At 40.9% G+C, this 27,655-nt stretch overlaps 2 protein-coding genes across 7 annotated transcripts in view; both read right to left on the bottom strand.

Moving 5' to 3' along the window:
* Positions 1-5,390, bottom strand: part of LOC307022795 (contactin-1-like) — a 10,864-nt gene extending 5,474 nt beyond the window's left edge. Inside the window, 7 exon segments of the mRNA XM_079655687.1 lie at positions 565-569; positions 728-855; positions 858-916; positions 1,746-1,872; positions 1,959-1,994; positions 2,102-2,258; positions 5,288-5,390. Coding sequence (XP_079511813.1) covers positions 565-569; positions 728-855; positions 858-916; positions 1,746-1,872; positions 1,959-1,994; positions 2,102-2,159 — 413 coding nt within the window. The 5' untranslated portion in view covers positions 2,160-2,258; positions 5,288-5,390.
* Positions 5,391-6,348: 958 nt separating this feature from the next.
* The window catches only part of nrcama (neuronal cell adhesion molecule a), a 66,447-nt gene continuing 45,140 nt past the window's right edge, over positions 6,349-27,655 (bottom strand). For 2 of the 6 annotated variants that reach the window (XM_079654008.1, XM_079654007.1), the window contains 25 exons: positions 27,257-27,427; positions 25,247-25,358; positions 24,933-25,117; positions 24,305-24,436; positions 23,987-24,130; positions 23,784-23,895; positions 23,247-23,413; positions 23,003-23,150; positions 21,981-22,105; positions 21,169-21,198; positions 20,456-20,557; positions 18,945-19,142; positions 18,796-18,866; positions 18,481-18,706; positions 17,322-17,437; positions 16,373-16,580; positions 15,368-15,490; positions 15,094-15,270; positions 14,501-14,533; positions 13,876-13,941; positions 13,023-13,145; positions 12,724-12,879; positions 12,011-12,142; positions 11,773-11,851; positions 6,349-10,303 (listed from right to left, as the gene is read on the bottom strand). In XM_079654008.1, the coding sequence (XP_079510134.1) occupies positions 10,069-10,303; positions 11,773-11,851; positions 12,011-12,142; positions 12,724-12,879; positions 13,023-13,145; positions 13,876-13,941; positions 14,501-14,533; positions 15,094-15,270; positions 15,368-15,490; positions 16,373-16,580; positions 17,322-17,437; positions 18,481-18,706; positions 18,796-18,866; positions 18,945-19,142; positions 20,456-20,557; positions 21,169-21,198; positions 21,981-22,105; positions 23,003-23,150; positions 23,247-23,413; positions 23,784-23,895; positions 23,987-24,130; positions 24,305-24,436; positions 24,933-25,117; positions 25,247-25,358; positions 27,257-27,427 (3,371 nt within the window). In that variant the 3' untranslated portion in view covers positions 6,349-10,068. Of the gene's footprint in view, positions 11,163-11,772; positions 11,852-12,010; positions 12,143-12,723; positions 12,880-13,022; positions 13,146-13,875; positions 13,942-14,500; positions 14,534-15,093; positions 15,271-15,367; positions 15,491-16,372; positions 16,581-17,321; positions 17,438-18,480; positions 18,707-18,795; positions 18,867-18,944; positions 19,143-20,455; positions 20,558-21,168; positions 21,199-21,980; positions 22,106-23,002; positions 23,151-23,246; positions 23,414-23,783; positions 23,896-23,986; positions 24,131-24,304; positions 24,437-24,932; positions 25,118-25,246; positions 25,359-27,256; positions 27,428-27,655 lie in introns of all 6 variants that reach the window. The other 4 variants (XM_079654011.1, XM_079654010.1, XM_079654009.1 and 1 more) reach the window with 4 other exon arrangements.

The following is a 27,655-nucleotide window of genomic DNA, read 5'->3' as shown; positions in this document are numbered from 1 at the left end:
TGGCGAAGTCCATAGGGACTTGGCTTGGCAACTGGAAGGTCACCAGTTCAAGTCCCGGAAAGACCAAGCGCTACAGAGGTGTCCCTGAGCAAGGCACCGTTCCCTACACTGCTCCCCGGGCGCCGTACATAATGGCAGCCCACTGCTCCTAACACTAGGATGGGTCAAATGCAGAGAAACCATTTAGTTACTACGTAACGACAATAAGTTGAATCTTCAATCTTCTTCAATGTAGACAAACATTTAGATGTACATTTTGTGGTTGGGATTAAATCAGTGTAAACTTCTTCCCACCCCTTTTCGGATGTGTAATTAGGTAGATCATTTGTTTATATAGCATTTGTAAGTCAATAATATGTTTGTTTATCAATTTGATTCTGCTTAAGTTTGTACAGTATCATAATTCTCTTGTTTCATTTAATTTGTTTTAATTATTGCTTTACACGTTCGAAATCAAATCAAATTATCCTGGACAAAGTCCCAGGGCGCCGTACATAATGGCAGCCCACTGCTCCTAACACTAGGATGGGTCAAATGCTGAGAAACCGTTTTATTACACCGTACCTGTACTACATAATGACAATAAATTAAATCTTAGTCTCAATCTTAATATGACAATCATTAATGTTCTCTAAATGGCCCAGAAATATTCGGAAATCACTTTAGCTTATGTTTTGTTTTTATATTAGAGATAGGACTTGGACCTTTATAACAAACAATGTTTAACATGCTCACATCCAAACTTGACCCTGGCCTCCTTGCTGATGACGGTGCCGTAGATGTTCCTGGCGACGCAGATGTACGTCCCGGCGTGTTTGCTCTGTTTGGGGTTGGTGACCACCAGGTTCCCCCCACCAGGCTGTAGTGCTCGTCCGGCTGCTCCATCAGCTTGATCTCCCAGCTATCACGGCGCCACCTAGCAGCAGGCGGGGAGAAAGGTTGAGATACTTAAGTAAAATTGCAATACTACGATGTAAAAACAATTTGCTAGATGTCAAAGTCTCAAAAAAGTTGCCTAAGTGAAAGTGCACAGCATTTAGCTTCAAGAATCAAAGGTAAAAGTACTTTTTTTTAAATATACAATTACAGATTAAGAAAAGGACAGAAACATAATGCTCACTTTCAGTTTTCTATTTTAAACACCCCACCCCCATCCACCCTGCCTCGACCTCAGGTAAGAAACAAAATTAAGCACACAAAACAAAAATAATTCGAAATAAATTGTTAATAATAATAAGGGAAAACTTTAAGCAATAATATTCTTACAATAAGAATAATATGAACCAAAAGGACTCAGTCATCTGATCTGTTAGGCATAATATCTAAAAAAAAAAAAACTCCATATTTTATTAAAGTTCTAGGTACAAGTATTCTTTATGCAAAATGAACAAGTGTTACATATCGTTGGAAGCTTTTAAATGTTGTCACGGTATTTTATGAGAAATCTTTATTTTTATTTTTATGATCAGATAACTTTTAAATTTTAAATGTGCGATGGCTGACTTCATATATGGTGGCCATGACAACAGATAGAATTTCCATATGAAATATTGTAGTGTATAAGTATAACGTTGGACAAAACGGAAGTTCTTAAAATACATAGAAATTCTACTTGATTGAATGTATTTTGGGTGATCCAAGATAATTGTCCAAAAGACATTGACCCACATGTGTCATACCCAGTACTTGTGGTATAAACACTGTTAATCCTGTATGTTCAGTAAATATTCTTCATTGTGTTTAACCTGTATGAAGCAGGGGGGTTTGCTCGGGCCCTGCAGTTCATGGAGATCCTGCCGTCAGGAGAGTCCTCAGAGTACACCACATCCACCGGCTCCTCCTCAAAGATGGGGCCGTATCCAGTAGCATCATCTAACAAAGTGTACATAACAAATGAGCTGACACTCTGATTTAAAAGTCACCCTGAAACGTATGTGCAATTACTCCGAGAAACTCACCTCCGTAAATTCTAGGCTCGTTAAAAAGTACCGCCACTGCAAAGCAAGAGATAAGGAAGTCACGTCAGCAAACCAACACTTGCTCTGTGGCACGGATAAAGGTATTCTGATTCTGATTCTTAAGGGGGGGTTTATTTTCCTACCTGTGAGGGAGACTGATGAGGAGAGAGCCAGGAGTAGAACAGCAGCAGCGGCAGCCATGACGGTCAACAACCAGACTTAATGCAGCAGCGTGATTTAGGAGGATGAGCAGAGGGACGCAAAGAAGAAGAAGATGGACAGGGCATGAACTGGAGAGGCCTGAGGAGACATATTTTAAGCTGTCAGAAACAATCTATCATGAAAACACTCTGAGATATAACACCACACTGATGACTGTGCAGGATTTTCCACACCAGAAACACTGCAGATGGAATCTTCCCTGCTGCATATAAAAAATGCCATGTGAGTGACTCAGCAGAATACTGCACAAGCACATGCAGAGACACAAGGGCCTGTGTGTGTGTGTGTGTGTGTGTGTGTGTGTGTGTGTGTGTGTGTGTGTGTGTGTGTGTGTGTGTGTGTGTGTGTGTGTGTGTGTGTGTGTGAGCAACACGCAGGGGAACACTGCAGTACGTAGACAGCTCCTGCTACTGCGTCACACATGCTTACACATCACTTCTGCAGGATGGAATAGCAGCGCTGCTGAGAGCCACTGGAGTGTTTCAGTGACTCTGTCAGACAGCGGCACATGGGAGAGATATTTAGAGACATAGGCGGTAGGGGGAGGAATATGGAGGTAGAAAGCAGGATGATCCACATGTGTAGGAGCTTAACATGTGGGGGGAAAACGTAGTGCCATCAAATTAAATCCATCTATCCATCCATCCATCCATCCATCTTCTCCCGCTTATCCGTGGTCGGGTCGCGGAGGCAGCAGTTCAAGCAGAGAGCCCCAAACTTTCTTTTCCCTGGCCACATCAACCAGCTCTGACTGGGCGATCCCAAGGCGCTCCCAGGCCATAGATATAAGAGATATAATCCCTCCACCAGGTCCTAGGTCTACCCCTCGGTCGTCTCTTCCCAGATGGACGTGGCTGGAACGCCCAGCTGGGAGGGGACCAATCAAATACTGTGCAGTCTAAATTAGGCATGCACAGATCCAGCAGGAAGGGCAGAGGTATGGACTCGAGTCACATTTGACAACAACTTCACCTGGACTCGGAGCTTTAAAAAATAACCCCTTCCCCAATCCTACATATTATATCGTATGTCATTTTTGAAGTATAGCACAAATCAATTAATTTCCCTCCACTTCCTGATTCAACTGCTGTTAAAACTATTATTCAAATCCAGTCAAATGTGTTGAATTACGTCAACTATATTGAATAAACTAACATCAGCTGTTTAAGGGATCCAAAAAAGATCATTTGGTGTATTTTACAATAACAATGTTCCCTTTGATACACAAGCTACATGTATGTTTGGTGTCATTTTACAATAGCATTTTGCCTCTATTTAAGTACATTTCATCACAAAGTGCCTCACAAAATAGTAAGTTTTGACTTTGATAGAATTCTGATTAATTGAACTTGGGACTAAACCGTTGCGCTTAACAGTCAGCTTAAAGCTCAGCCTTCATCTGAAACTAATCTTCCAACAAAGTCAGAGGTTAAGGTTGATCATAGACACTGAAGAGAGAAAAACAGCTTCACTTTGGGCCATTATTATTATTATATTAAAGAAACAAAACATACTGGTGAAAAGCTGTGTTTCTTTCTTTCTTTATTAGGATCCCCATTGGCACTGGCATTAGCATTGGCTATTCTTTCTGGGGTCCGCACACACACAGTCAAACATACATAAAACAAAAAAACAGCTACTGTAATAATTTCATGTATTCCTACAGTACAATCAGTTGTACATACAGAAACAGTTCAATTATACTTTATGAATGAATGAATTCCAGCTAACCATGGCTCCTTGAGCTAAATGTTAGCATCAAGTTCAAGAAAAAGGAAGTTGTTGCGCTAACCATTGTTAGCATCTACAGTAGCCTGTGTATCCCACATTAGTTAGCTTTGGTAGACACCCTCACAGTTGCTGAGTCATTTAGGATGTGAGAAACAGAATGAGAAGGCACAGACAGACTTCCCATGAGCCTCAGCTGCCATGTCTGCCTCAACCAGAGTACCAAATGTACACACATCCACACACACTGCAGCACTGACTCCTAAAGTGATGACTCGACAATAATATGATACAGTATTGCAGATCAAATATATTTTAAATATCAATCGTGCAAATTACACTTTTATATACAGTTTTTGCTTCTTAGATTAACGCCACAGCAATCTGTTCCACCACTAACTCTAATCAATTGATCAGAGTGTGTTTTCATGCGTTTCCCCGGAGATAATCCCATCACAGATCCTCTTTGGACAGACGGACAGACTGGACAAATGTAGGTCAGCTCATGTATTAAGCAGTGTCTCAGTGACCGCCTGAACAACAATGTTATGAGGGTTTGATGGCCGCACTCAAAATCACATTCAAAGTCATGTTTGGAATCAACAAAAGCATACCCCAGGCATTTTTAATCTGAGTTTTCTAGGTTTGGGGCTAGTTGTATTGAAGTGGTGAAAAGCTTAAATATGTCATTATAGAAGCACTGCTGAAGATGTGATGGGAGACATTTCCTCTGATGCAGCCATGACAGTTTGATTAATCTTTTTGACGTTTAAAAAAAGGAGGGGGGTGGCTATACTATTTTTGGACTCCTATACATGTTGCATTGTTTCTGTTATGATCCAGAGGACAGGGGGAAGACACATTATATAGTCATAAAACATCTTATGCATCTACATCATCATTTGCAGTTTCAATAATATCTGCCTTAATTATCTTTTATAACTCAATAGCTGCAGCTTTTATGCAAACACAGTACAGGAAACAATATTTCAACAGATTTTTAAGGGAGTTGCTCCCTCGTCCTTGAAGGACAGTTTGCCCTTTACCAAAAACACATGCATTATCCAGCATCTCTCTGCGCCCTTGACGCATGCAGAGTGTAGACACTTTCACCTTGCCTCATAAATAAACATACATTTGGGAAGCGAAAGCAACCTCTGATCAAACAGCGCAGTCATTCGGCCTGTACAAGTATCTGCGCAGCTGCTTAAATCACTTCAGCCTAATGGCGAGTGAGCGGCACCGGTGATGCTCTGCTCTGCATTGCGGTACTCCTGAGCCGGTCCATGTCCCCCCTCACATCCTACTTTATCCCCACTCGGCCCGGACACGAGAGCCAGTTTTAGGTCATGCACGCACTCTCGCATGTGTTTCCTTACCTTTGAGGCAGAATGGGAAATCTCAGTTCTCGGTTTTACGGCACACCTGGATCCCGAACCGCAGCCCACCCGCCGGAGCTGTCCCGTTCAGATCGAACTTTTCTATTGGAGGAAAGCTGCTGAGTGACAGCTCTGTGTGGCAGCGAGAGCGAGGCTGTGATTGGTCCACTGCGGAGAGGAGGGAGGATGTGAGGGATGCGGGCATCATGCTGCTGCGCATCCCAGGCATGCAATAAATCCTCTCATGGAAAACCATTTAGCTTCAATGTGCACATCATAGAATATTATTGGATTGCTTTAATACCACAACAGGAAGTGCTAGTCTTTGCACACTCAACATAACTAAATAAGGCATAAGAGTATGCTTCGGAAAAATATAAAAGTAGATTTGAATATATTATCACTATTTTGTTGCATGCAAATACCAAATGTAACATATTCCTCCTAAAAACTGGCCAATCACATTTAAGTCACAGTAACAGCATGTTATTTTTGTATTATGACTATTAGCCTATTTCTTCTTCTTTTGGTTAAGTAAGTATCTAACCACTTAATTTGAGTACCTGTAAATTGACTACTGTTTTTTTAAAGGATGAAAATACCAGAGAAAAGGATGCTTCATGGAAACCATATTTCACTCCCCACCGCGTGCTGTGCATCATAAATGAACTCCAGACCAATTTATTATTTATGACACACTCAACACCAGTAATATCAGTGACTTCCTTTTCCCCATAGCAGCCACATTGTGAAGAAAAAGAAGAGGAAGAAGAAGGAAGAAGAAGAAGAGGAAGAATAATCAAATTCACACTTTTGTTAATAATGCAATTTAATAATTATTTGAATCATTCGCTTTGATTTACAATCCTTAACTGTCTTATTTCCAATGTATTAAGATCATGGATGAATAATTATTTGCTTGAAAAACTATATAAGTATGTTGCAAATAACAGACGTGTTTGCAATTGTTATTGGTCGTACTTTTGGAAGTAAACCACACTGTAATGGTGTAAAGCTATATTCTGTTTGACAATGGAAGACGTGCCCCCACACGCCAGATCTAGATTAATCCAGGGATTCATTTTCGCTGGTTTATCTCTGTTTTTTTTTTCTCCAGATAAAATCACTCAAGCATCATTCTCACTTTTGTGCACCAGGAGGTGCTACACACACACTGTTACATGTTGTGCTGCATGCATGACCCTAAGAGAAAAGCAGATTTGAAATCCTGAAACCAACATTTATTTCATTTTTTTTTTAGAGTTCATTTAAAATACAAAATATGTTGCAATATTATACTGTTGAGTAAACCATTTCGACAGCCTTTCATGCTTCTCATGTAGCTTCAACATTAACCAGAATGTCATATCATATCATATACTGTATATCCTACTGTATGTCCACCAGTCACTAGAACATTGTTTCCATGGGGATTCACACTCCAATGTGCCGGTCCGCATACACGTCCTCCCTCATATCACAGTTTTGTTTTTTGTTTTTTTAAATGCACACTCTTAAAAAGGATGTTGTGTGATTTGGAATGATAGTTTTCCAACATCGTAAACTAGATGCTCAGATGTGTTTCGAAATGTCCCATCCTGTTTAAGCGAGCGCCTTTTTATAAAAAATACAGAAAAGGTGCATGAACTGTCTGAGACAGAAACAATACAGGTGCCACAAGAGCTCAGTCACAAGTTAAATAATCTCCTTTTGATACCTGATAGGCTAAACATTTGCAAATTCACCTGACAAGTTCAAATAAAAGTGAAGAAACTAAAAGAAATTTCACAGCAAAAGAAAGGGTGAAAACTGTAAATAGTCTCGTCTCACACAACGCCCTCCTAACCCATAATGCAACAGGGCAGATTGAGGTCAAGCTCTCACTTTTGACCTCAACTAGTCCACTCTCAAGTCAAACCGTTATTTACAAGATACAACAAAAATATCTACACGAGGAAAGCTGACACATCGTAAAAACTTGATGCAAGTTATGATTAACCTAAGAAGTGAAAATCTGGAAAAAAAAAAAAAAAAACTCTTGGATTTCCTGTTGAGAGTAGACATCAGAATAATAGACCATCATCCATGGAAAAGCGATATTATACATCACGCACGCCTAACACAGTAGCATGCATGTGCTGCACACACACACGCACACACACACACACACACACACGCACACACACACACACACACACACACACACACACATTCGTGCACTCAAGCATTCACACATTAATTTACAGGAATAGAAAAACTCACCGAGTGCTGCGCTCAGAACGTGACGACATACACAGATATAAGGTTAAATGCATGAACCAAAGTCACCAGTGTGTTGCAGTGAAACAAGCAATATTTTCATTCATATAAACACATACACTTGTTGCCACATTCAGCATCATTTCCCCCACCCCTGCGTTTTCTAAGTGCTACCAGTGACAGTTCGCCCCGCTCTTAAGAGAAGTCTGCTTCCTTTTTGGCAGTTACCTGGTGAGTGTGTTGGCAGTAGTTCAGTGCTGTTGGAGCGACATGAAGAGGATGTTGGATACATGACGTCTTCTCATGAGGTGTCCATGATCTGACTCTGCTTCATTTGATTATTTCTGACATTTTCTTAAATTCTAAGCTGCATGGTGTGATTTGGCGGTACGATAAGGATTGTTAACAAGATCATAATAATCTGTAGCTGAAAATGATTCCTTGCAACTAATGCCAGTGTACGACGGTCACTTTTAAAATATTATATTGAGATGTAAGAGATAATATGGTGTTGGTATCAGAAGTGTTTCAAAGGCTGCATTACAGAAAAGTAGAATCCAATTGGGTCAATATTTTGTAAAAGCAGCAATAGTCAACCCCATGATATCGTCACAATATCGAATTTGAATTATGTGGTCAAATCTATTTAATGATATTCTCCACTACGCCCTTTTTAAATAGTTTCTACGGTGGCCGACACCCAAAACACTTCCATTAGGAGAAACGCACTGAAGTTTCAAAAACTGTCACAGATGTTGGATACGTACCTGGAACATAAATTGTATCGGCTTATTTTAACAATTCGATCTCATGATTCCTTTCCAATATTATTGCCGATTTACTGTAAGCTAGATAGCTAACGTAGCTAATGTAGTCATTTCAAATATACTGACAAAACACTTACAATTATGAAACAGACTAACTTTGCGATAGTAACAGTCGAGAGCATCTTGAAGCATTTTTTAGAAGCCGGCAGCGCTTTTAATAAACGCTGCACATGTTTCATCAAGATGGTGAACGTGTTCTCAATGCTGTTAAACGTTGTCAAGTTGTAGAAGACGTTTCTTCATTTACATGTGTTTTGGCATATTTGGGTTTTAATATGTGCATTGTTTTTGAAGCCGTAGCACATTTCTCCTAATGCAAGTGTTTTTGGTCGTTGTAGCGCGTTGGCACTGGTAGGCCACCGTAGGTTGCAGCCCACATCGACTTCTTTACTCGTTGACCACAGCTCAAAATAGTGGATGTAATAAGCATTTTATTTCAAAGTTGCCTTTCAAGTGGGGTAGTATTGTGTATGCAAAGTATTCATGGACTCCTCAGAACACTACTGATCCCAGGTCGGTGCGGTGTATGGAGAGTGATGTAACTCTATGGATCTACGAAGGCACTAGAAACCGTGCTGAGAGGTTCTCAAAATCTAAACATCCCGAAGTGCGTACCACTCGACCCTGTTCAGGTGCATTTATCATATGTAACTGCGTCCTTTTCTCTGCCATTACAGAAGTGGAAATGCTATCGGGGAAAGTGTTGGGGTATCTCTGACAGTGCCACGATTAGAGGGGTGGAAGCACTTGACGTGAAACTGGGCCAATCACAGCTCGGCTTGTGTTCAACGAGTGCTCAGTATAGCATAGGTGCAAAGAGACAGATTGGAAGAGGAAACAAAAGCAAGCGAACTTTGAAAATCATGAGGCTGAAAGCGGGAATAAGTGTGGGAGTTCTAGTTGTCTGGCTGGTGACCGAAGTGTTGGAGCCAGGTTTCCAATGAATACAAATGGACAACCCTGACTTTGAAATATAGTTTTCTTCTTATTCTATTACATATTTACAAACAGTTCATCCGTCTCGAAAAGACTAGCTACTTAGTGTCACACTGTTCCGCAGCGCTGTCAGACAACGCCGCCATTTTTTCTCTTTATATTAAACGCCATTTAACACTTTGACTGAAGAAACTAAACAATAATACCCAGTCGCTAGTAGGCGTGCACCATATACGGTAAGGGAGGGGGGGGGGGGATGCTTAATAGAATCATGATTTACTCCATGCAGATGTTTTGATTCGTTGCCTGCCTGCGGGTCATGTAGTGTACTTTGATAAAATATATATTTGGATACATCGTGTTTGCAAAGGAAATGGCACTAACACACACACACACACTTCTGCCGAGTCTCTGGTACATTCCTTCTGCTTTTCTATATTGCTTCCTCCTCTCCTTCCCTCCTCTCTGAGTCCTCACATCCCTCGCTTCACACCTTCTTTTGACGCTTATCATGGGGGATGTGTTTGCCTTGTTCAGTGTGTGTAGATCGGAGGAGGTCACAGTGTGACAGACAGGGGCTGGTGGAGGGGGGGGGGGGGGTAGGGGGGGTGGTGATGATGAGGGCGTGCCAGCAGTGTTGGTGACAGGAAGCCACCGGAGTGCCCGCCACCGTGGACTGTCACCTTAGCAACTGTCACCACAGGGATGGTCACATTTGCCAAGGTGACGAGGTGTATCTCAGCCTCGGGGGGCCCTCGGTTAGACGAAGGAGTTCATGGCGTTGACGGGCGACGGGGCCTCCGAACTCTCGTTCCCTTCGTGTGTGTCTTTCTCTTTCTTGCCGCTGTACTGGCCGATGAAGGATCCGTCCTCGTTGAACTGTCCGTCCCCGCCCTCCCCGTAGTCCACCAGGCTGTCGTCGCTCTCGTCGCGGCGCACCGTCCCGTTGGACGGCGTCCGGCTGCCCTTCAGCGGCTTGTGGTCCTCCGTGTCGCTGCGAAAGAGATGGAAGGAATGTTATTGAGAAGATCATTTGTGGAAGATTGTTGATCTTTCTGCAGTGGTCAGAAACCCTGATGCCACAAAGAGTAATCTGGCTTCTCCACTGCACGAATATCCCATTTACTGTGTTTGCTACAAATGTGCAACATCAATGAAAATAAGGAATTCATAGCTTTGATTGACTACGATTAATATCACTACTGATTCAATATAAAAGGTGGAATATGATCCCTTTAAGTTGAATAAACTCTAACTAAAGGCTTACTATATTGTACAGTAACAATGTCCTGGAACATCACTCTGCATGGAGCTTGTACAGTGGAGCAGCTCAGCTACGTCTCTGGTATTATCTACACACTATTGTGTTAGTGCTGCTTTCAGTCTGGGTTAGAGTTGGTGACCACTGCTAGAGAGGATTTTCCAAAAGCGTGCCGTTCAGTCTCTTGCAATACTTTACCTTCAAATCAACCAATATGCTTTCAGTTGACATGCAATCATCCAAAATGCACTTATTTTTCAGTCCTCCCCCAAAAGATAAAACCTGGTTTCATTTGATCTAAAAACATCCCTTTTTAGTTAATACTAGGCAAGCTCTACAATCTCAAATCTATGATACAGATCAACTTCATGTTAAAGCTCAATGCATTTGTATTACATGTATTAAATGGAAGGAACTAGGGAAGTAGAAGCAGTATTTGTTCATGTTGAGTGTTAATGTTATAACTGTGGTTATGATGTTGACTATAAGTAAGTATGATGACATAGTAAAACTGATCGGTTGCTTTTAGTCACATTGCTTGAGGTTTTATGCATGCTTGTTTTACCACATCTCGCCTTACCTCTCCATAGACCTAAACCCGGCCACAAAACAGAGATAAGAATGGAAGGACACATGAAAAGCAATTCATAAGCCACAATGAGCGTCTGTTTTATGAACAGACAAGACATAAGCTTGTGTATGGGAACATTTAAAGCACAATGACACCACGACAAGTTAAAGAGGACACATTCTGCTGATTCTCAGGCTCAGTCTCATGGTCTGAGCGTGTTGTGTTTTGGCTACACAGTTCATTATACACTTTAAGCAGTTGAGGTTGTAATAAAGTCAAAATTGTCAAAAGCTCAAGGGTTGTGTCGTAAAACTCATAGAATCCCTAGAAAAACTTGAACAAGTGATGAAAAACCTGAAACTGCGTCATAATAATGGGATTTGTATTAAGCAGTTGAATTATTGGACATATTTTCCATTGCACAAAGCCTTTGTTGATGATTTCCAGACATTCTTTTGGTCAAAAAAGAACACAATAGTGCTCAGAGATGTCCTGCTCTATGGAGTGTTTATTAATGGAGTCTGGTAGGAACAGTGTCCTCGTAGCTGGGGAAATGTTCTTCACGCAAACAGTCAGCTCTCAATGAATGAACATCTTTGCTGTATGTGAGTGTTTTCTTTCCACTCCTCACCTGTACTCTCCGAATGTCCCATCATCCTCCTTCATAGGCTGGATCTCTGGGTCTTGGTGAGCGTCTTCTTTCTCTTTCACTGCAGATTACACACACGTTTGATGACTTCATCTCAAAAGTGCATACATCCATTTCTTATATAGGTAATTGTAAGAGATAGGGATTTTTTTAAACCAACAACTGGCACTAATTTGCATCATGAATATCAATACGCTTGACGTTATAATGTGAGCATTACCTGGATATTTGCCACCCTTGTTCCTCTTGATGAAGCACACGATGAGCAGGACCAAGATGAGGAGGGCGATGGCACACATCAGGCCAATGAACCAGCCCTGGGTGGCAATGTCTACCTGCCGACTGGGCACAGCTACACACACACACACGCGCACACACACACACACACACACACACACACACACACACACACACACACACACACACACACACACACACACACACACACACACACACACACACACACACACACACACACACACACACACACACACACACACACACACACACACACACACACACACACACACACACACACACACACACACACACACACACACACACACACACACACACACACACACACACACACACACGGGGGGGGGGGGGATGGAGACAAACAGGAAGCAGGGCTGTCAGTCCAAATTGTAATCATGGCTGCTAAGAATGGTGGAACCAGCAGTAAAGAAAGAAATCAAAATGAAATCCAAATGGGTTGATATGCAATGATTAGGCTTTTAATAACGACAAAAAAGTTAAATAATTGGTGTTTAGTGGTGATTTTAATGGATCAGTACGACTTCGGACGTGCTTGTACACTAACAAAGTAACGGATGGAGTGGAATGTCAGATACTGAGAAGGGAAAGATGGATGGAAACATTTTAATTTTAATTAAAACACAACGATGGTGGATCGGAGGCATGCCGCCTCACCTGGCACCGCCACCAGCACCTCGTCTGTGCTGTGGACCGTCGGGTCGGAGGGGTCTCTAGCGACCACTCGCACCTTATAGGACGTCCCCGGCTTTAACCCCTTTATCATATGCCAGTGGGAGCCGTTTACCAACTCCCTTTTCCAGTCGTCTTTACCTGAGGTCGGTGAAGCGGATGGAGAGCAATCGGATTCAAGGAGGAAGAAGAAGAGTTATTTTAATGGTGGCATTTAAACGACTGATTATGTTATAATACAGCCGTTTAACGCATTGTTTTGAGATACAAAGCGAAAGCCTTACTGTTTTCCACAATATATTCCACATAAACATTCTTATGGTGTCCAAAGTAATCCCAACTGATCACCGCACCTTCCTCCGACATAGACGTGTTAACATTGCCGAACGCAGGGCCGACAGGCGGCGCTGAGCACACAAGAGAGAGAGAGAGAGAGAGTTGTAATTTAAATGATAAATGTACCAATTTTACAAAACCTTTACTATGAAATTAAACTGCTATTGAGGAAAGGAGCAAGTAGAAATAACATTGAAACAAAAACATAGATCCAACATGCCAGTATTTAGCATGAAGCTGCGACTGTAACCTGAGGCCTACCAGAAGTATAATTCAAATCAAGAAATAAAAAGAAACTCCATCTATACTCTTAGGTTTAGGGTTTTTGAAACTGTATGACTGACCAGAGACTCAATTTACAGTCATATGGTAGAACAAAAATTGCAATATACAATACACGACAACACTGTGGACTAGGATTAGTGACACATGTGAAACATTTCTTGAGATCGGATCAAAGGAAAGTGAAATTGTCGCTCACTTTGGTCAGATCTCATAGGGTTTTCACATATAGCCCAAAGTTAATTGATAAAATAACAGATTGCAGTTTGACCTCCTTTCAAAACATCGAAACAGTTCAGTGTTATAGCTGCACAAAATGGCCATCTCCAAAGTCAAACAAGAACCAGTCAGAGAAAGATCCAACAGAAATCACTTTGATCCACTTCCTTTTCTTAATCAAACTAACATTTTAAAGACTTTTTTTTGCTGAGATCGACCATTTTTTCGCAGAATAACGTGAAGGTATTCAGGGAGGTAGAAGGGGATACAGGGAGTGCTTAGATATATATGCTTTTATACCCTTGTGAAACAGGGGAGGCGGAGACTGAGTGATGGGGGAGGTTGGGTGAGGGGGCTCTGTAGGGCCTGAAAGAACATTGAAAAGAGTGAGACAACACGCATACAGAACACAGGAAACAGCATAGAGTGAACTGTAGAGGCACTGATTTCAGGGGGAAGTTGCTACTGACATGCCGAGTTAAAACCAGGTGCAAAACCTCCTAACAATTGAGATTTCGAGAGGTGTTACAAACTCCAGCATGCATATACTCTTAATCAAATGCTTGTGTTTTATGTAAAAGCATTAACAGGTACATAATGTGTTAGTGCTGTGTTGAGGCATTCACAAGCGTCATGCGTGAGGCTTCCGATGAAATCATGTTCGATTGAAGAGGCAAGCATAACTAAAACTAGCTTTAAAAAAAATGGGTATTTATTTTATATATACAGTCTATGATTTTAACCTACGATATCTCAGAACCGGACACAAGCATGGTTTGCTTACAGATGCCATGGAAGTCTGTCACACTATTTATTCATGCTATTATAAGTACCATGCATGGGTAATTTCACTAAAGACTATGCTTTGCTGTTTTTCGGTGGTGTGAATAACATGCAGGTGCTTCCAGTGGTAAACTCGGGTTACCTTTGCCTGTCTCTACAGTGGGCTGAGTACGAGCTTCAGAGAGAAAAAGAGAAAGAAAGGTGTGAAAAGCAGCAGGATGCGTTTAAGCTCACAGGTAGCCTTGATATCAGTCAGAGCACTGTGGCGTTTACCCATGCACTCCATCTTTTGTTTCCTTAACCTTCCTGTTGTCCTCGGGTAAAGTTTGACCCGTTTCCAAATGTTTTTATAGGTTTGTAGTGCCAGAAAAATCTCGTGTGCCTGTAGACTATGTTTTTTGTGAGGAGAGAATTATGATCACTTCCATTAGGTTTGGGTTTCATTCAAATGCATGAAAACTGCGATCTTCTGGGGTCAAATGATTAAATAATTATATATTTGTGCCTTTTTCAATTAGGAAATTCTGTTTTATTGTGTGTAAATTAGGTCTATTAACCATACATTTGCCAAAATAAGAGCAATACTTGTAATAGGGCCGAATAACGTTTGCTTAAAATGATATTTTACACTGTATACTATGTAGGACAAAAGTTGATAGGAAAACAGCACACCACTGATTCAGGACTTTGACCTCTTCCTGTTATCTGCTACAGATGAAGCTCTAAATAACTCACTTGTGTCCATGACAGTGAAGGCCTCCTCTGTGATGATGGGGCCAGAGCCTTTGATTGTCTTTGCGCTTAGGTAGAACTTGTAGAGCATGCTGGAGTTCAGGTTGCCCAGGGTGATACTGGTGTCGTTGGCTGGTAAAGACATGCTCTTCACCGGCCCCAGCTCCTTCGTGGTGTTGACTGCAGACACAGAGTCACAGGAGCCATATTGTTAGGAATACATGGAAAGAATAAACAAGGCATCATTTTTTTTTTGTCTGGTAGCTGGAGAGCCTACCTGGTTGGTATTTCAGTGTGTATCCAGCGAGGCGTCCATTGTTGTTCATCGGTGGGCCCCATTCCAGAGTGAGAGAGTCCAAACTGGGGTTAACGACATTCAGAAAAGATGGAGGCCCCGGGACTGAAAACATGAACAGAACAACAGTCAGGGTCTGGATGCTGACCATTCATTAGCATTTATATTCAACACAAGAAGGCAAGATGGTGGTTGTGTAGCATTATCTGGTTATTATTAGGGCTGTCAAACGATTAAAAAATGTAATCAGATTAATCACAACTTAAAAATTAATTAATCATGATTAATCACCATTCGAACTATGTCCAAAATATGCCATTTCTTTACAGTATTTATTGTTGTGGGAATTGAACGATAAATGAAAGAAGCCGGATATATCCATTTAACATACATTATGTATTTATGTTTATTATAACATTGTTCTGTGTGTCAAAATGAAAGACAGCCCCCACACCTATCAATCATCAAACCGTGGGGTCTTATTTCATTACGTATTGATTTCTATCAACACTTAATGTTGTATCGATGTATATAGAGATGTACTACAGCAAAAGTATTCTCCGTCGGGACTTCCTGCAACAACACCACGCCGTTATCGTGATTCTGATTGGCCAGAAGACATTATCAAAGATGTTCTATTGAGAAGACGATCACTACGTGCCAAAAAAAATCAAAACCGATTCTAGTCTTCGGAATTTCTAGACAAGTGGCTACTGAAATCAATATTACTAGTTCTGCTGTCTGTGCAATTTACTCCGCGCGAGTTGGCAGACTTTATTTTGCTTACTTTAATATCATTTTTCATGGTTTGGATGTATGGGGCGGGCCATTCTGCGCATGCGTTAAATGCGTTAAATATTTTAACGCAATTAATTCAAAAAATGAATTACCGCCGTAAACGCAATAAACCCGTTTCTGATTCTGATTTCTGAACACAGGATTGCTTTTCCACGCAATTACTAGGTTGTAATGTGAGGTTTTACACACCTCCTTCAGGGGTCTCAAACTTCTTGCTGGGGCTCGGAGGTCCTTCTCCTTTGCTGTTGAGGACCCTGATGGTGATGTTGTAGAGGCTGTAGGGCTGCAGGCCCGGCAGAAGTCCCTCGCTTCGATTCCCACTGAACGTCAGGACCTGCTCGCTCTGCTCTGCAGCCTCCTCTGAATCGTGAAAGCCGCGCTCCCGCCGGTAGTACACCTGCAGGAAAAACATGAGGAGTTCATTCGTCTTAGCTTGATTTGTAGTTCTGGTCTCATCAACACGGTTAGGGGACCAGTCCAGATATACTTAGAATGAAAACAACTGTCTTGATAGAGTCTTAAAACTTCCTTTATGAACTTCCAAGACCTGTTATCTGCTAATTCAAGTTTGGCTAAAGGGCTTCATAATTTGAAAACACGGAACAAATAAATATCACTTCAATGTATTTGGTTCCCTTTAAAATAAATTAATATGTTCTTTTATGGGAATCTAATTAACGGTTACCATTCCTGTGGTTCAACTTCCTATGAGGTAGGGCTGCTCGATCATGGCAAAAATCATAATCTCGATTATTTGGGTCAATAATTGTAATTGCGATTATTAAATGCGATTATTCATTGACTTTTAAAACATCCATGTATTGGAGAAATAATAATAATAATAATTTGAACAGTATATTTTTAACAGTTGATTACCCTGAACTTTAAGTATAATTCAACTGAAAAACCAAAAAAAAAAAAAATTATACAAAAAAAAAAAAAAAGTAATAAAAAAATTACATTGTTTTCATAATCGTTGCAAGCCATAATCGTAATTGCGATTAAAAGACGATTAATCGAGCAGCCCTACTATGAGGCTAACCAAGATGCGTTTATGCCTAATTTGGTCATCTTTAAATCGTCATCTATTTTGTGAATATACAGGAAATGATTCATGTATGAAAGATAAAAACAGTACCTTGTATCCCTGCAGTTTGCCTCTGACAGAGGGGGAGGAGACAGGCTCCCAGTGCACTTCTGCCAGAGTGCTGTTGTGTACCATGACCTGCACACTGTCAGGAGCAGACAGAGGCACTGCAGAGAGGAGGACGATTCAGTTTAAAGTCAATCAACTATTAGCATGACGTTTATGGAACATGGAGCTAAAGGATCAGACTCAATGTTCAAGAGGAGTAAATATGAGATTAAGATGTGAGAGGTACAACCAAGAAGATCATTTCAAGCAGACTTTACTGGACACAATGTCTTTTCGGCTGGGTTTGTATCCGGAGAAGCATATACATAATTTTCGGACTATAAGCCGCGCCTTTTTTCCCATTTTTCGACCCTGCGGCTTATATAACGGTGCGGCTAATCTATGGATTTTTACAGGTTACAGTCCACCACCTTTAACCCTATGGGCTCTATGGCCGGTCCGCGCCCCCCACCTTTAAGAGGCGGGCTCCAGCAGGAAAAGAGTGAGACAGGTAGCGCGCAAAAGTAAAAGTGGAACCGAGAGTGGTACGAGAGACAGAACGAGAGCAAGAGAGACAGACATTACGAGAGCGAGACAGTTTGTCCACGTACCACTGGTTGAAAACCACTGCTGTAGATCACTGCCGGTACGTGCGCTGGGAGCGCACCGTTTAAGTTTGAAAGTTGAAAAGTTTGTGTGTCTGAAACGCTATGTGATACAGTACAGTTTACACAGCACATGTTCTGTAGCTACTATTGCACTAAATGCTAACACTTGAATACGTTATGCAAATATGCAACTTGTTTGTTGAAATGTTAATAAATGGGAGCTTCCTCAAACAGCCATCTCTTTCCCGACAATCCCCTCTGTGCACGAACCCTTACATATGGTAATGAAACATTAAAACACCTGCGGCTTATAGTCCAGTGCGGCTTATATATGTACACATCATTCAATTTAGCTGCTGCGGCTTATATTCAGGTGCGCCTTATAGTCCGAAAATTACGGTATATAGTAAAAATGTACAAAGATGTTTAGATCTCATCTTGGCCATAACCTGTATTGCAATGTTTTGAAAAAAAAGTTCCAGCAAAACTCATTGGTTCAACCACAACAACAAAAACCCTGAGAAACATAAAGGATGTTGACTCAGGAAACTCACAGTCTTCTCCAGAGTATCCGAACACTGCCTCGGGCTCGGAGGCGGTGCCATAATCGTTCAACGCTTGAACCTTGACCTCGTACGGCACGTAGATGGGAGTTCCAGTCACGACAAACTGGGAAACGTTGGCCACGTTCTTCGAGCTCCAATCCTCGTCCACGTCCTTCGCTCTCCACTGAACTCTGTACTCTAAGTTGGGCCCGTTAGCCTGGAATCCGGTCAGCGGCTGTGGAGAGAAATATGTTGTCATTTGCCTAAAAGAAAAAAATCGTGAAATGTTCTCCCGTTTGTTTTTTGTCATAAAAGCAATCTTACCGTCCAGGATATGACTAAATTCCCAGGCTGTGTCCCTACTCCACTCACATCTGATGGATTGTCATCAGGAGCTAGAAAAACAAATATAGATTGGTTAATGGATATTTTTGAATATTTAAATATAGCAGATCATTTGTTGCGTCAATCACCTGCAGGGGTGGTCCTGTACTGGCTGGAGGGCTGGCTGGGCTGGCTGTAGCCCACGCGGTTCATACCCAGCACTCTGAACGAGTAGTAGACGTACGGAGAGAGCTTCAACTGCGCCGTGGTGCTCGTCCCAGAAGCATCCGTCAGGTTGATCCACACCCCCGGCTGGTGGAGCAGATCCTCGTACTGGATCAGAAACTCTGTGGGTGGAGTAAATATTGAATTAAAGACACTGACTTCAAATAATTGAGTTCATGAATGCAGGACTTTTACATAAAGAGTAGCAGGTAGAGTATTTCTACACTGTGGCATCACTACTTTTACTGATGGAAAATCTCTGGCTACTTCTTCCACCTCTGGTCAACAGTTACTTATTCCTTAAGCAATCCAGGAGATTCTATGTCTCCCTAAAACAACATCATTGACCGTGTATTGTTCCTTCAATAGGGATATTACTCGACTATTGGAATTAAGTTGATGGAACATGGAGTTAAAAAGGATCAGAATCAATGCTCAAGTAGTAAATATGATATGTTTAGATTAAAATGTGAGAGGTAGAACAAAGAAGATTCTTTCAAGCAGACTTTACTGGACTCCTGAATCAGGAATCCTGAAGTCAAATGTAATTCCTTTTAAGACCTTTTTTAAGACCCTTTCCGTACATTTTAAGAACTCATCGCCACTTTGAGTTCTAACCGGTTACCTTGGCGACACACTTTACCTCACATTGACTATATACAGTATTGATTGTCCTTCCTCTTTGTCTTCCAACCATTTGGACGCAAACTTGCATTTCCCCATAACCATGTTGTTTAACAACCGGCGTAAACGGACCTTTGCGTGCTATCAAGCAGTGAGCGAGCGATGTCCTGTTCAGATGACGCCAAATCCAACGGTATGCCATAAATAAACTACACAGAATCACACTACACACCTACGCCATGATTGCATTCAGGCAGACTGTAGAATACAACCTCTTTGGACCATTTATATACTTATTGAAAACAAGCTACAAAATGTAATACCTTGGAAAATGCCGTTTAATACTTTTTAATAGCCTTCATTTTTGCTAAATTGATTTATCGACTTTTAATACTTTTTAAGACCCGGCGGACACCCTGGTAGAGTAAAAATGTGCAAATATCTTTACACAAAGAGCAGTGGACAGTTCGAGTATTTCTACCCTGTGGCATCACTACTTTTACATAAGTAAAAGCTCTGGCTAATTCTTCCACCTCTGGTCAACACGGACTTATTTTTTAACCGACCCAGGAGAAAATATTTCACTCTAAAACAACGTAACTGACCATGTATTTTTCTTTCAATAGGGATATTATTTAGGAGAAAGGCTGCATCAGGCCAAGTCCCTTTGTTGTGTATTCCAACAAAACCAAACATGCATGCTTTAGGAAATCTAAACTATATTGGAACTTTCCTGCATAACTGAGGACTTTTTTTAAAAGTGGAAATCGTTTTTTGATGTCAGTGACTACTATATGAAGTGTAGTCTTACTCTCTGTGGGACTGTTGTGTTCGTCTCCGGGCGTCCAGGTGAGCTGAACGCTCCTCGCTGTCTGGTCCGTCAGCTCCAAGTCGGTGGGGGCGTCGGGACTCTCTGCAACACACAACAGAAAAATGAAAAGTCTCTCTCTGGTTTTTGTCGAGGAATAGGCCTTGCCATTTTGGTCAACATTTCTCAAATCAAACACATTTTTTCAGATAAAAATAGCCATCAAATAAATCTAGACAACGATAAACATGAAATGTATGACCATGGATTCAATAATAACCAGGAGGCAATTGGTATTTTTAAAATAATTGTACCAATACACCTTGGTTCCTCTGTTGTATTTCAAAGGGCAGTATTATTTTGTTCAATTAAACATTTTAGATTCACGCTCACTCACACAGGTGTTTCCACTTCTCACTGATTAGACCTCTGCGCATGCACATAAACACCTGAGATGGGTCTAATCGGGAAGGTTAAGTGAAAACACCTGTGTGGGCGAGCCCTTTTACAATAACTAGAAATACAATAATAAGAGAAAATGAGATTGTGAAATTGAAAAATGCATTCCCTAAATGAAAATGAAATGCTACAATATGGATTAAAGAAAGGAATAAATACAACGTAACTGAAATAACCAATGAGTTTTTACAAACAGAACTTGATGGTTGGGTGGGAATAATGAAAGCTATGTATCCTAATTTGAGGACATTGTTTACCGTAGACAATAGCTGGAGTAGGAGTAGCCTCTGAGAGAGCGAGAAGCAAGAGTAAAGTACAAGAAGATGTTAGTGAGAGATATTAGAGAACAGCAGACAAGCAGGGGAACTACTGAAGACAATTAGATCATAACGGACGCTGCTGCTGTAAAGTGGAAGGGGTGAAAAGCGGTTTGAGTGTATTTCGATAAAGATTTTTGGAAGTAATTGTAAAAAATGAGCAGGGCAGAAGAGAAAGGGAATATTGTGTGCCTTTACTCTTGTGTTGAGTCCAAGCCACTAACAGTATTTGTGTAAAGAGATCATTTATCACGGTTACTACATTGCAATTCCTTTAAAAATATATATGCAGGATTTACATTGTGTGGCTTCACTGTCTGTAATCAAATGGGATCATTTTAAAGTCCTGTAGGAGCAGTCCATATGAGATAAATGTGGTATTTACAACCTTGTAAGTGGAGATGTTCTGAAAGTCATGTGTTTGCTAATGTCAGTAATGCGGAGGCCATGAGAGTTCACTCTGTAATAACTTAATATATTGTAATTTGAGCATTTTATGTGTTTGCATTTCTTGAGTTGTGTTAGCCGTTTGCCAGCTAGCCAATTTGTTAGCCTTGTACACTGAAACAACTCAACCCTTGACTTTAATTAAATGTATGGTGTCAACAAATGTCACATAACTGTATTAGGTAAGGCGAAATCAATAATATTACATTGAATCAAAGTTTTATTTAAACTTGATTTGATTGATATTAACATCTGGTAACCTGTTAAGTTATAACAAAGGACCCCTGAATGCATCGTGAACCTACCTACGACCGTCAGCATGGCACTGGCTGAGTCCTGGTCCAGGGTGGTGTTCATGATGCAGGTGTAGGTGCCCTCATCTTCATCTTCAACGTCTGTGATAGTCAGACTGTCCACGTCCACCTGAAACCTGATGGCAGAGGGTCGAATGGAGAGTTATAATCCTGTGTTTAATGGGATTATTTAAGTGTCCTAAAGGTCCCATAGTATACTGTTTTTCATCAATATATTATAGGTCTCAGATATATACAAACATGTCTCTGAAATGTTTGGGTTGAAACACCAAACAGATCATTGCAGCATTACCCATAATCCCCTCTGTTTCAGCCCTGTTTCCAAAGTGCTGATTCTCTGTCTGTTAAGGAGACCCTCCCCACGGCCCTCTGGTTAAAAACAACACAATGGTGTTATAAATGCAGGGGTTCCCAAACCTTTCAGCCCACTATCCCCAAAATAACAATGCCAGAAACTGGTGACCCCCTGTCGACGGGGGGGGGGTGCTAGTAAATTAATTTCAGTTTTCCGCACTGGTATGAAAAAGTTTGGGAAACACTGCCCTAGTTGATTGTCAAAAAAAAATTCTATGCAAACGTTATTATTAATAATAATTTAAAAAATATATATGTTTAAAAAATTAATCCATTTTTGTTATACTTTAAAAAAAAAAAATCAATTTTTATTTTTTAATCATCTCGCAACCCCCACTCTGGGTCTCGCGACCCCCCCCACTTTGGGAACCCCTGTTCTAGGAGGAGATTCAGGTGATAAGGTGGGGGGGGGTTACCTTGGTTGGTGATTGGCTAATGGTTACACAAGCCAAAAAATCGTTATGACATCATAAAGTGGCCGAAATCTGATCAGCTCATTTTCAGACAGGTTTTTATAGAAATGGATCAGGACAACAAGACAGACAATCTTTGTTCCTGAAACTTTCAGAGTCTCTTTCCACAGAGGGGACACATGTTGATGTAGAAGAGACATGAAGAAGTGGATTTTGCATAATAGGTGACCTTTAATGTCTTTGTACCTCTCATCTTTAGACACTTCTGTATTGTCCTTGAGCCAGGTCATGGTGGGGATGAGGGAGGGGTCGTGTTTGACTTTACACTCGAACACAGCGCTCATTCCTCTCTGCACTACCTTGTACTCCGGCTGCATCAGGATACGGGTGGGCTCTAGGAGACAGAGAAAATAGGAGTTAATACTAATAAATAACATTGTTTGATGTGGTTATAGAGGCCTTACATATAATGTTTCCCTTCATATCTGACCTTTAACCTCCAGGAAGACGTGGTTCTCTTTGATCCCCAGGCTGTTGGTGGCTATGCAGGTGTACTTCCCGCTGTTTAATGGCTGGGCCACATGGATATCCAACGTACCGTTCTCATGGATCACATAAGGGTCGGCATTCTTAACGCTGGTCTGACTGTCTTTAAACCTGGAAGGAAAGGAGGGAGTATTTAATGGAAAACTGGTGGGAAGAAAGGGAAAAATCAACAAGAATTCGAATTTAACTTGCGGTTTGAAGTGAAAACCTGATCTGAATCTGAATAAACTTTATTTGTATACTGTAGCACCTTTCATGCACAAAGCAGCCCAAAGTGCTTTACAGAAAACACAACAACAATATTAAAATAATATTACAATTAATACAGAATAACATAAAACATCTACAGTGATAATATGTTAAAATTAAAAAAAAAAAAAAAAAAATTAAAATGTAAAATAAAAGCAAAACGGAAAAAACGGCAGTAACACATGGACAATGATACTAGTGATAATCGAAAGTTAACCCAAACCAATCTTACCATGTGATGGTTGGTATTGGCGAGCCAAAGGAGGCGCAGTGAAGTAACGCAGGGTTGTTGGTGATGACCTGGTACACTCGGTTGGGTGGAGTGAGCACCCTTGGTGGCTCGGCTGTGGGAAGAAGCACAACATGAAGTGAATCAGCTTCTCCACTGGACTGTATATCTAACATGTACATTCAACTTGTATTGACTTTACTCACCGAGAACGTTGACAAAAGCGTTTGCCATCAGGTAACCAAAGTCATTGGATGCGTTGCACTGGTAAACGGCGCTGGACCCTGATTGCACGTTGCTAAGAATCACAGTGTCATCATCCACCTTCCTACTGTGGTCCTCGGGTGCGTCTATTATAAGACAAAATAAAGGTTTTAAGAAGCTGTAAATGGAGGGAAAGAAACACTGCAGGCACTGGGAGTCCCACTACAGCTGTGTGTGTTTAGGTACATGTCAGGCACTGTGGACATATCTGTGTGTTAGTGTAGAATATCTCTTTGACAGCATGGCGTTGTTTTACTCACTCTCAATGGGGACTCCGTTGACAAACCAGCTGATCTTGGGTTTGGGTTCTCCGTTGACTCGACAGGTCAGGATGCCGGTCTCGTTCGGGGCGAGGATCAGGTTCCTGGGGGCGCTGACCCAGAAAGGAGCCGCTGTGGAGGACGAAGATTTTTGAGAGTGACAAAAACAAATTCGGAGCCTTGTGTTTATGATGAAGCTACATGATATACGTTAAGGGTGCAGAACTATTAGTATCTATGTACAGTAAATGTAACATTAACTTGAATCTGACTAATAAGATATTTTTATTAAAATAGAATCTGATGATGAATGTTGAGCATTTTGTTTTGCCGGCTTGGTAGATTACAAACCAGCATTCATTTAGTCAGTTTTTATTCAAATGATATCCATTTTTTTGTTATGTATCAAGTTTTTTGGTTTTTGTTCATTTGACACTCTAGTCTAGGCCTTTTAAATCTTAGCTTAGTCAAAGAAAACTGTAAAAGTCTAAGAATCCAAGATACCAAAAGTGTTTATACAAATATTTGTTGTTAAACAGCTTTTCAATTGACCTTAAATTCTTATGTAGCGAAAAGATCTACTTGATGCACAATTGAAACAAATGAATAACCAGGTGAAGCTGCTTACCTTTGACGGTGACTTTAATGATGTGGAAAGCAGTGCCCAGGTTGTTTGTGGCGGTGCAGCGGTAATCCCCGCCGTCAGCTTCATTCACCTCAGAAACCTTGAGGGTTCTCTTAAAGTTATAGAAGGACGTCCTGGTGCTAGGCAGCTCTCCTCCGTCCTTCTGCCAGGAGATCTCTGGAGTGGGCCTGTCACAGAGGACATACAGGATGCTTGTTGTTCTGCTATTTCTACATTCTGTGCTGTCAAATACATTTCGTTTTGACATTGTTGTAAAACTGTTTCTGTCTCCATGTTATTTATAGATTCCTACTTACAGGCCGTCAGCAATGCACTCCAGCTCCAGAGTCTCTCCTCTCAGAACCATCTTGGTGCTGGTGGCACCAAAAGGCGTCATGAACCCGGGGCGGCGCTCCCCCTCTGGGCTTTCTGAAGACACGAGGACACACAACCACATCAGAACCACTCTGATACACAACAACAAATGGTAACCATGGATGAAACCACAGGCTCAGTCGGCCATTTTTATTCTCATGAAGGAAAAGTGGATGTCAAAGTGAATAGGATAATAAATGAGATGAACCAATATGTTTTTTTCAGTAAAGCCTTATCATATTCTATATAAGCAGCATCCTCAGAATCAGAAAGCATGGGGGTATCTCCCTGAGAGGGGTAGCCGTCGGTTTGTTGCTATGGCAACGTGGGGCCTTATCTTGGCTAAAAGCAACCCACTTCCAAGCCTCACATACATTCCTAATGGAACGATATACATTTCCTCAGCTGGAAAGGTCAGATAATACAGATAATGATCCCCTTCCACTTCAGGATGTGGACAAAGAGCAATGCCATGTTATAATAATAATAACATGCTTCACATGTCGCCATCTTGGATAACAATTGAGGGCTTTCTTGATGCAGATCAGTCCAGAGTGTGTTTATGATACCTGGGGAGATGCAGTTAGTTGATATTTAATGTTATGCATGCTTTGAATGTGGCTTACAACATCCTGGGCTTTTGAGATTGCGGATACTAACTCTACAGGCAAGTTTTTTTTATAATCACCAAAATCTTCATCATCAGACCCGCAATAATCACAATAAGGCTGCACTATATCACGAGGACACGTCTGACACGTTTATGACCTACCATATAAATGTAAACAGATTTGAGTTAGGATGCAATATGTCAATAAATATTCAAATACATGGACATTTATATTATTATCATAATGAAATGATAAGAGAATTATCGGCAAATAAGCAAGAGCCAAATTGGTTTTATTTGTAAAAATCCACAGTTTCAGAGCTTTTATTTTAGTTAATAATTGTAATCAGCAAGAACTAAGGAAATTAAATCATGTATTTTTTCTTACTACATCTCAGCCTTTTTTTTATCCTTATAAGGAACAGGTAACTATTAGTTACATGGATGTCTTAGTACAGTGTACTAAGTTCTCCCTCTACTGCTAAAATACAGTAAAGGATATTTTTTACAACATTATTTCATCACACAAATTAAACATTGAAGTGAACAGACAAGCTACTAATACAAAAAACGTCATACTCTCTTTCAACTAACTAAAAAATACCGTAATCGGCAATTCTGTGTTTATTGCAAAAGCTGACATTGCGATGATGATAAACACTCAACATATTGAGCAGCCTTACTACACAAAAACTGTCAGGAGAGAGATGAGAGGAAGAGTTTGTTAATGGAGTTGAAGGTGAGCGTGTGTGTTGGGTACGGTGAGGTAAAAGCAGGGCTGGGGTCACGTGAGGGGGCTGAATGGGAATAAACCAGCAGCACTCACCACTATAGAAATCAGTGACATTGTATAAAGCAGCCACAGTCTCATTCATTGTTTCCACTGTAATATAACAGAAAAGCATAAGCATGCACAGCTAGGAAAGAAAACAGGAAATGGGTTATTTTACAATTCACCAATGCATTAGCTAATGCATTAGCTTGTGCAAAGTGCATTGTGGGAACAGCGATGAGAAATTGTTGACAAATTACGGGTATAGCACTACAATAACAACATTGTTATACCACTAGAAGCACTAAAGCTTAGGAAAGGTAGATTCAAGGAAAAAACAGCAAAACTGAAGCTAATGCAGTTTTGCAGGGACACATGGATTTAAAACAATAGAAATTATAAAATCTGTTGATCAGAAAATGTGAAAAAAATGCATATAAATGTGCCATCAAGGGGACATTTTTTGCAATAATTAGAAAATAAGAATGAAAATACACAATCAGAAAGCTTAAATGTGCAAATATTACATTTTTGTTTCAATTTTGCCTGGAAATCAGTGTCTTGACTTACTGTCCAGCACGGTGACGGAGATGGGTTGCTTCTGCTGGATGGTTTGTGTGTGAGGGAAGCGTGCGTAGCAGATGTAGTCGCTCCTGGTGTCTTCTGGGAGAACGTTGGAGAAGTACAAGTCTCCATTCAGAGCCTGGGACACACGCTTATCCAGCTGGAGCCTCTGGAAGTCTGAAGGACGGGGAGACAAAGGTTAGACACGGAATAAAGAACAATATGTAAGTACCTTTTTTACATTTTGTTTTACAACCAAAACATATTTGCTATTTCATAAGGTCAGTAAAAGCTTTATTTTTCATCTATTCTCGGGGTCGCCATATGCTATAGTGGCTAAATGCTGAATTTGCAGTATGCTTTGTTTGTGTATTCTATAGGGTGTGGGAATTCTCCCTCCATGTA

The sequence above is a fragment of the Notothenia rossii genome, assembly GCF_949606895.1.
Source record: "Notothenia rossii genome assembly, chromosome: 10".
Classification (NCBI taxonomy): Eukaryota; Metazoa; Chordata; class Actinopteri; order Perciformes; family Nototheniidae; genus Notothenia; species Notothenia rossii.
This window is presented reverse-complemented; position numbering and strand designations above follow the sequence as displayed.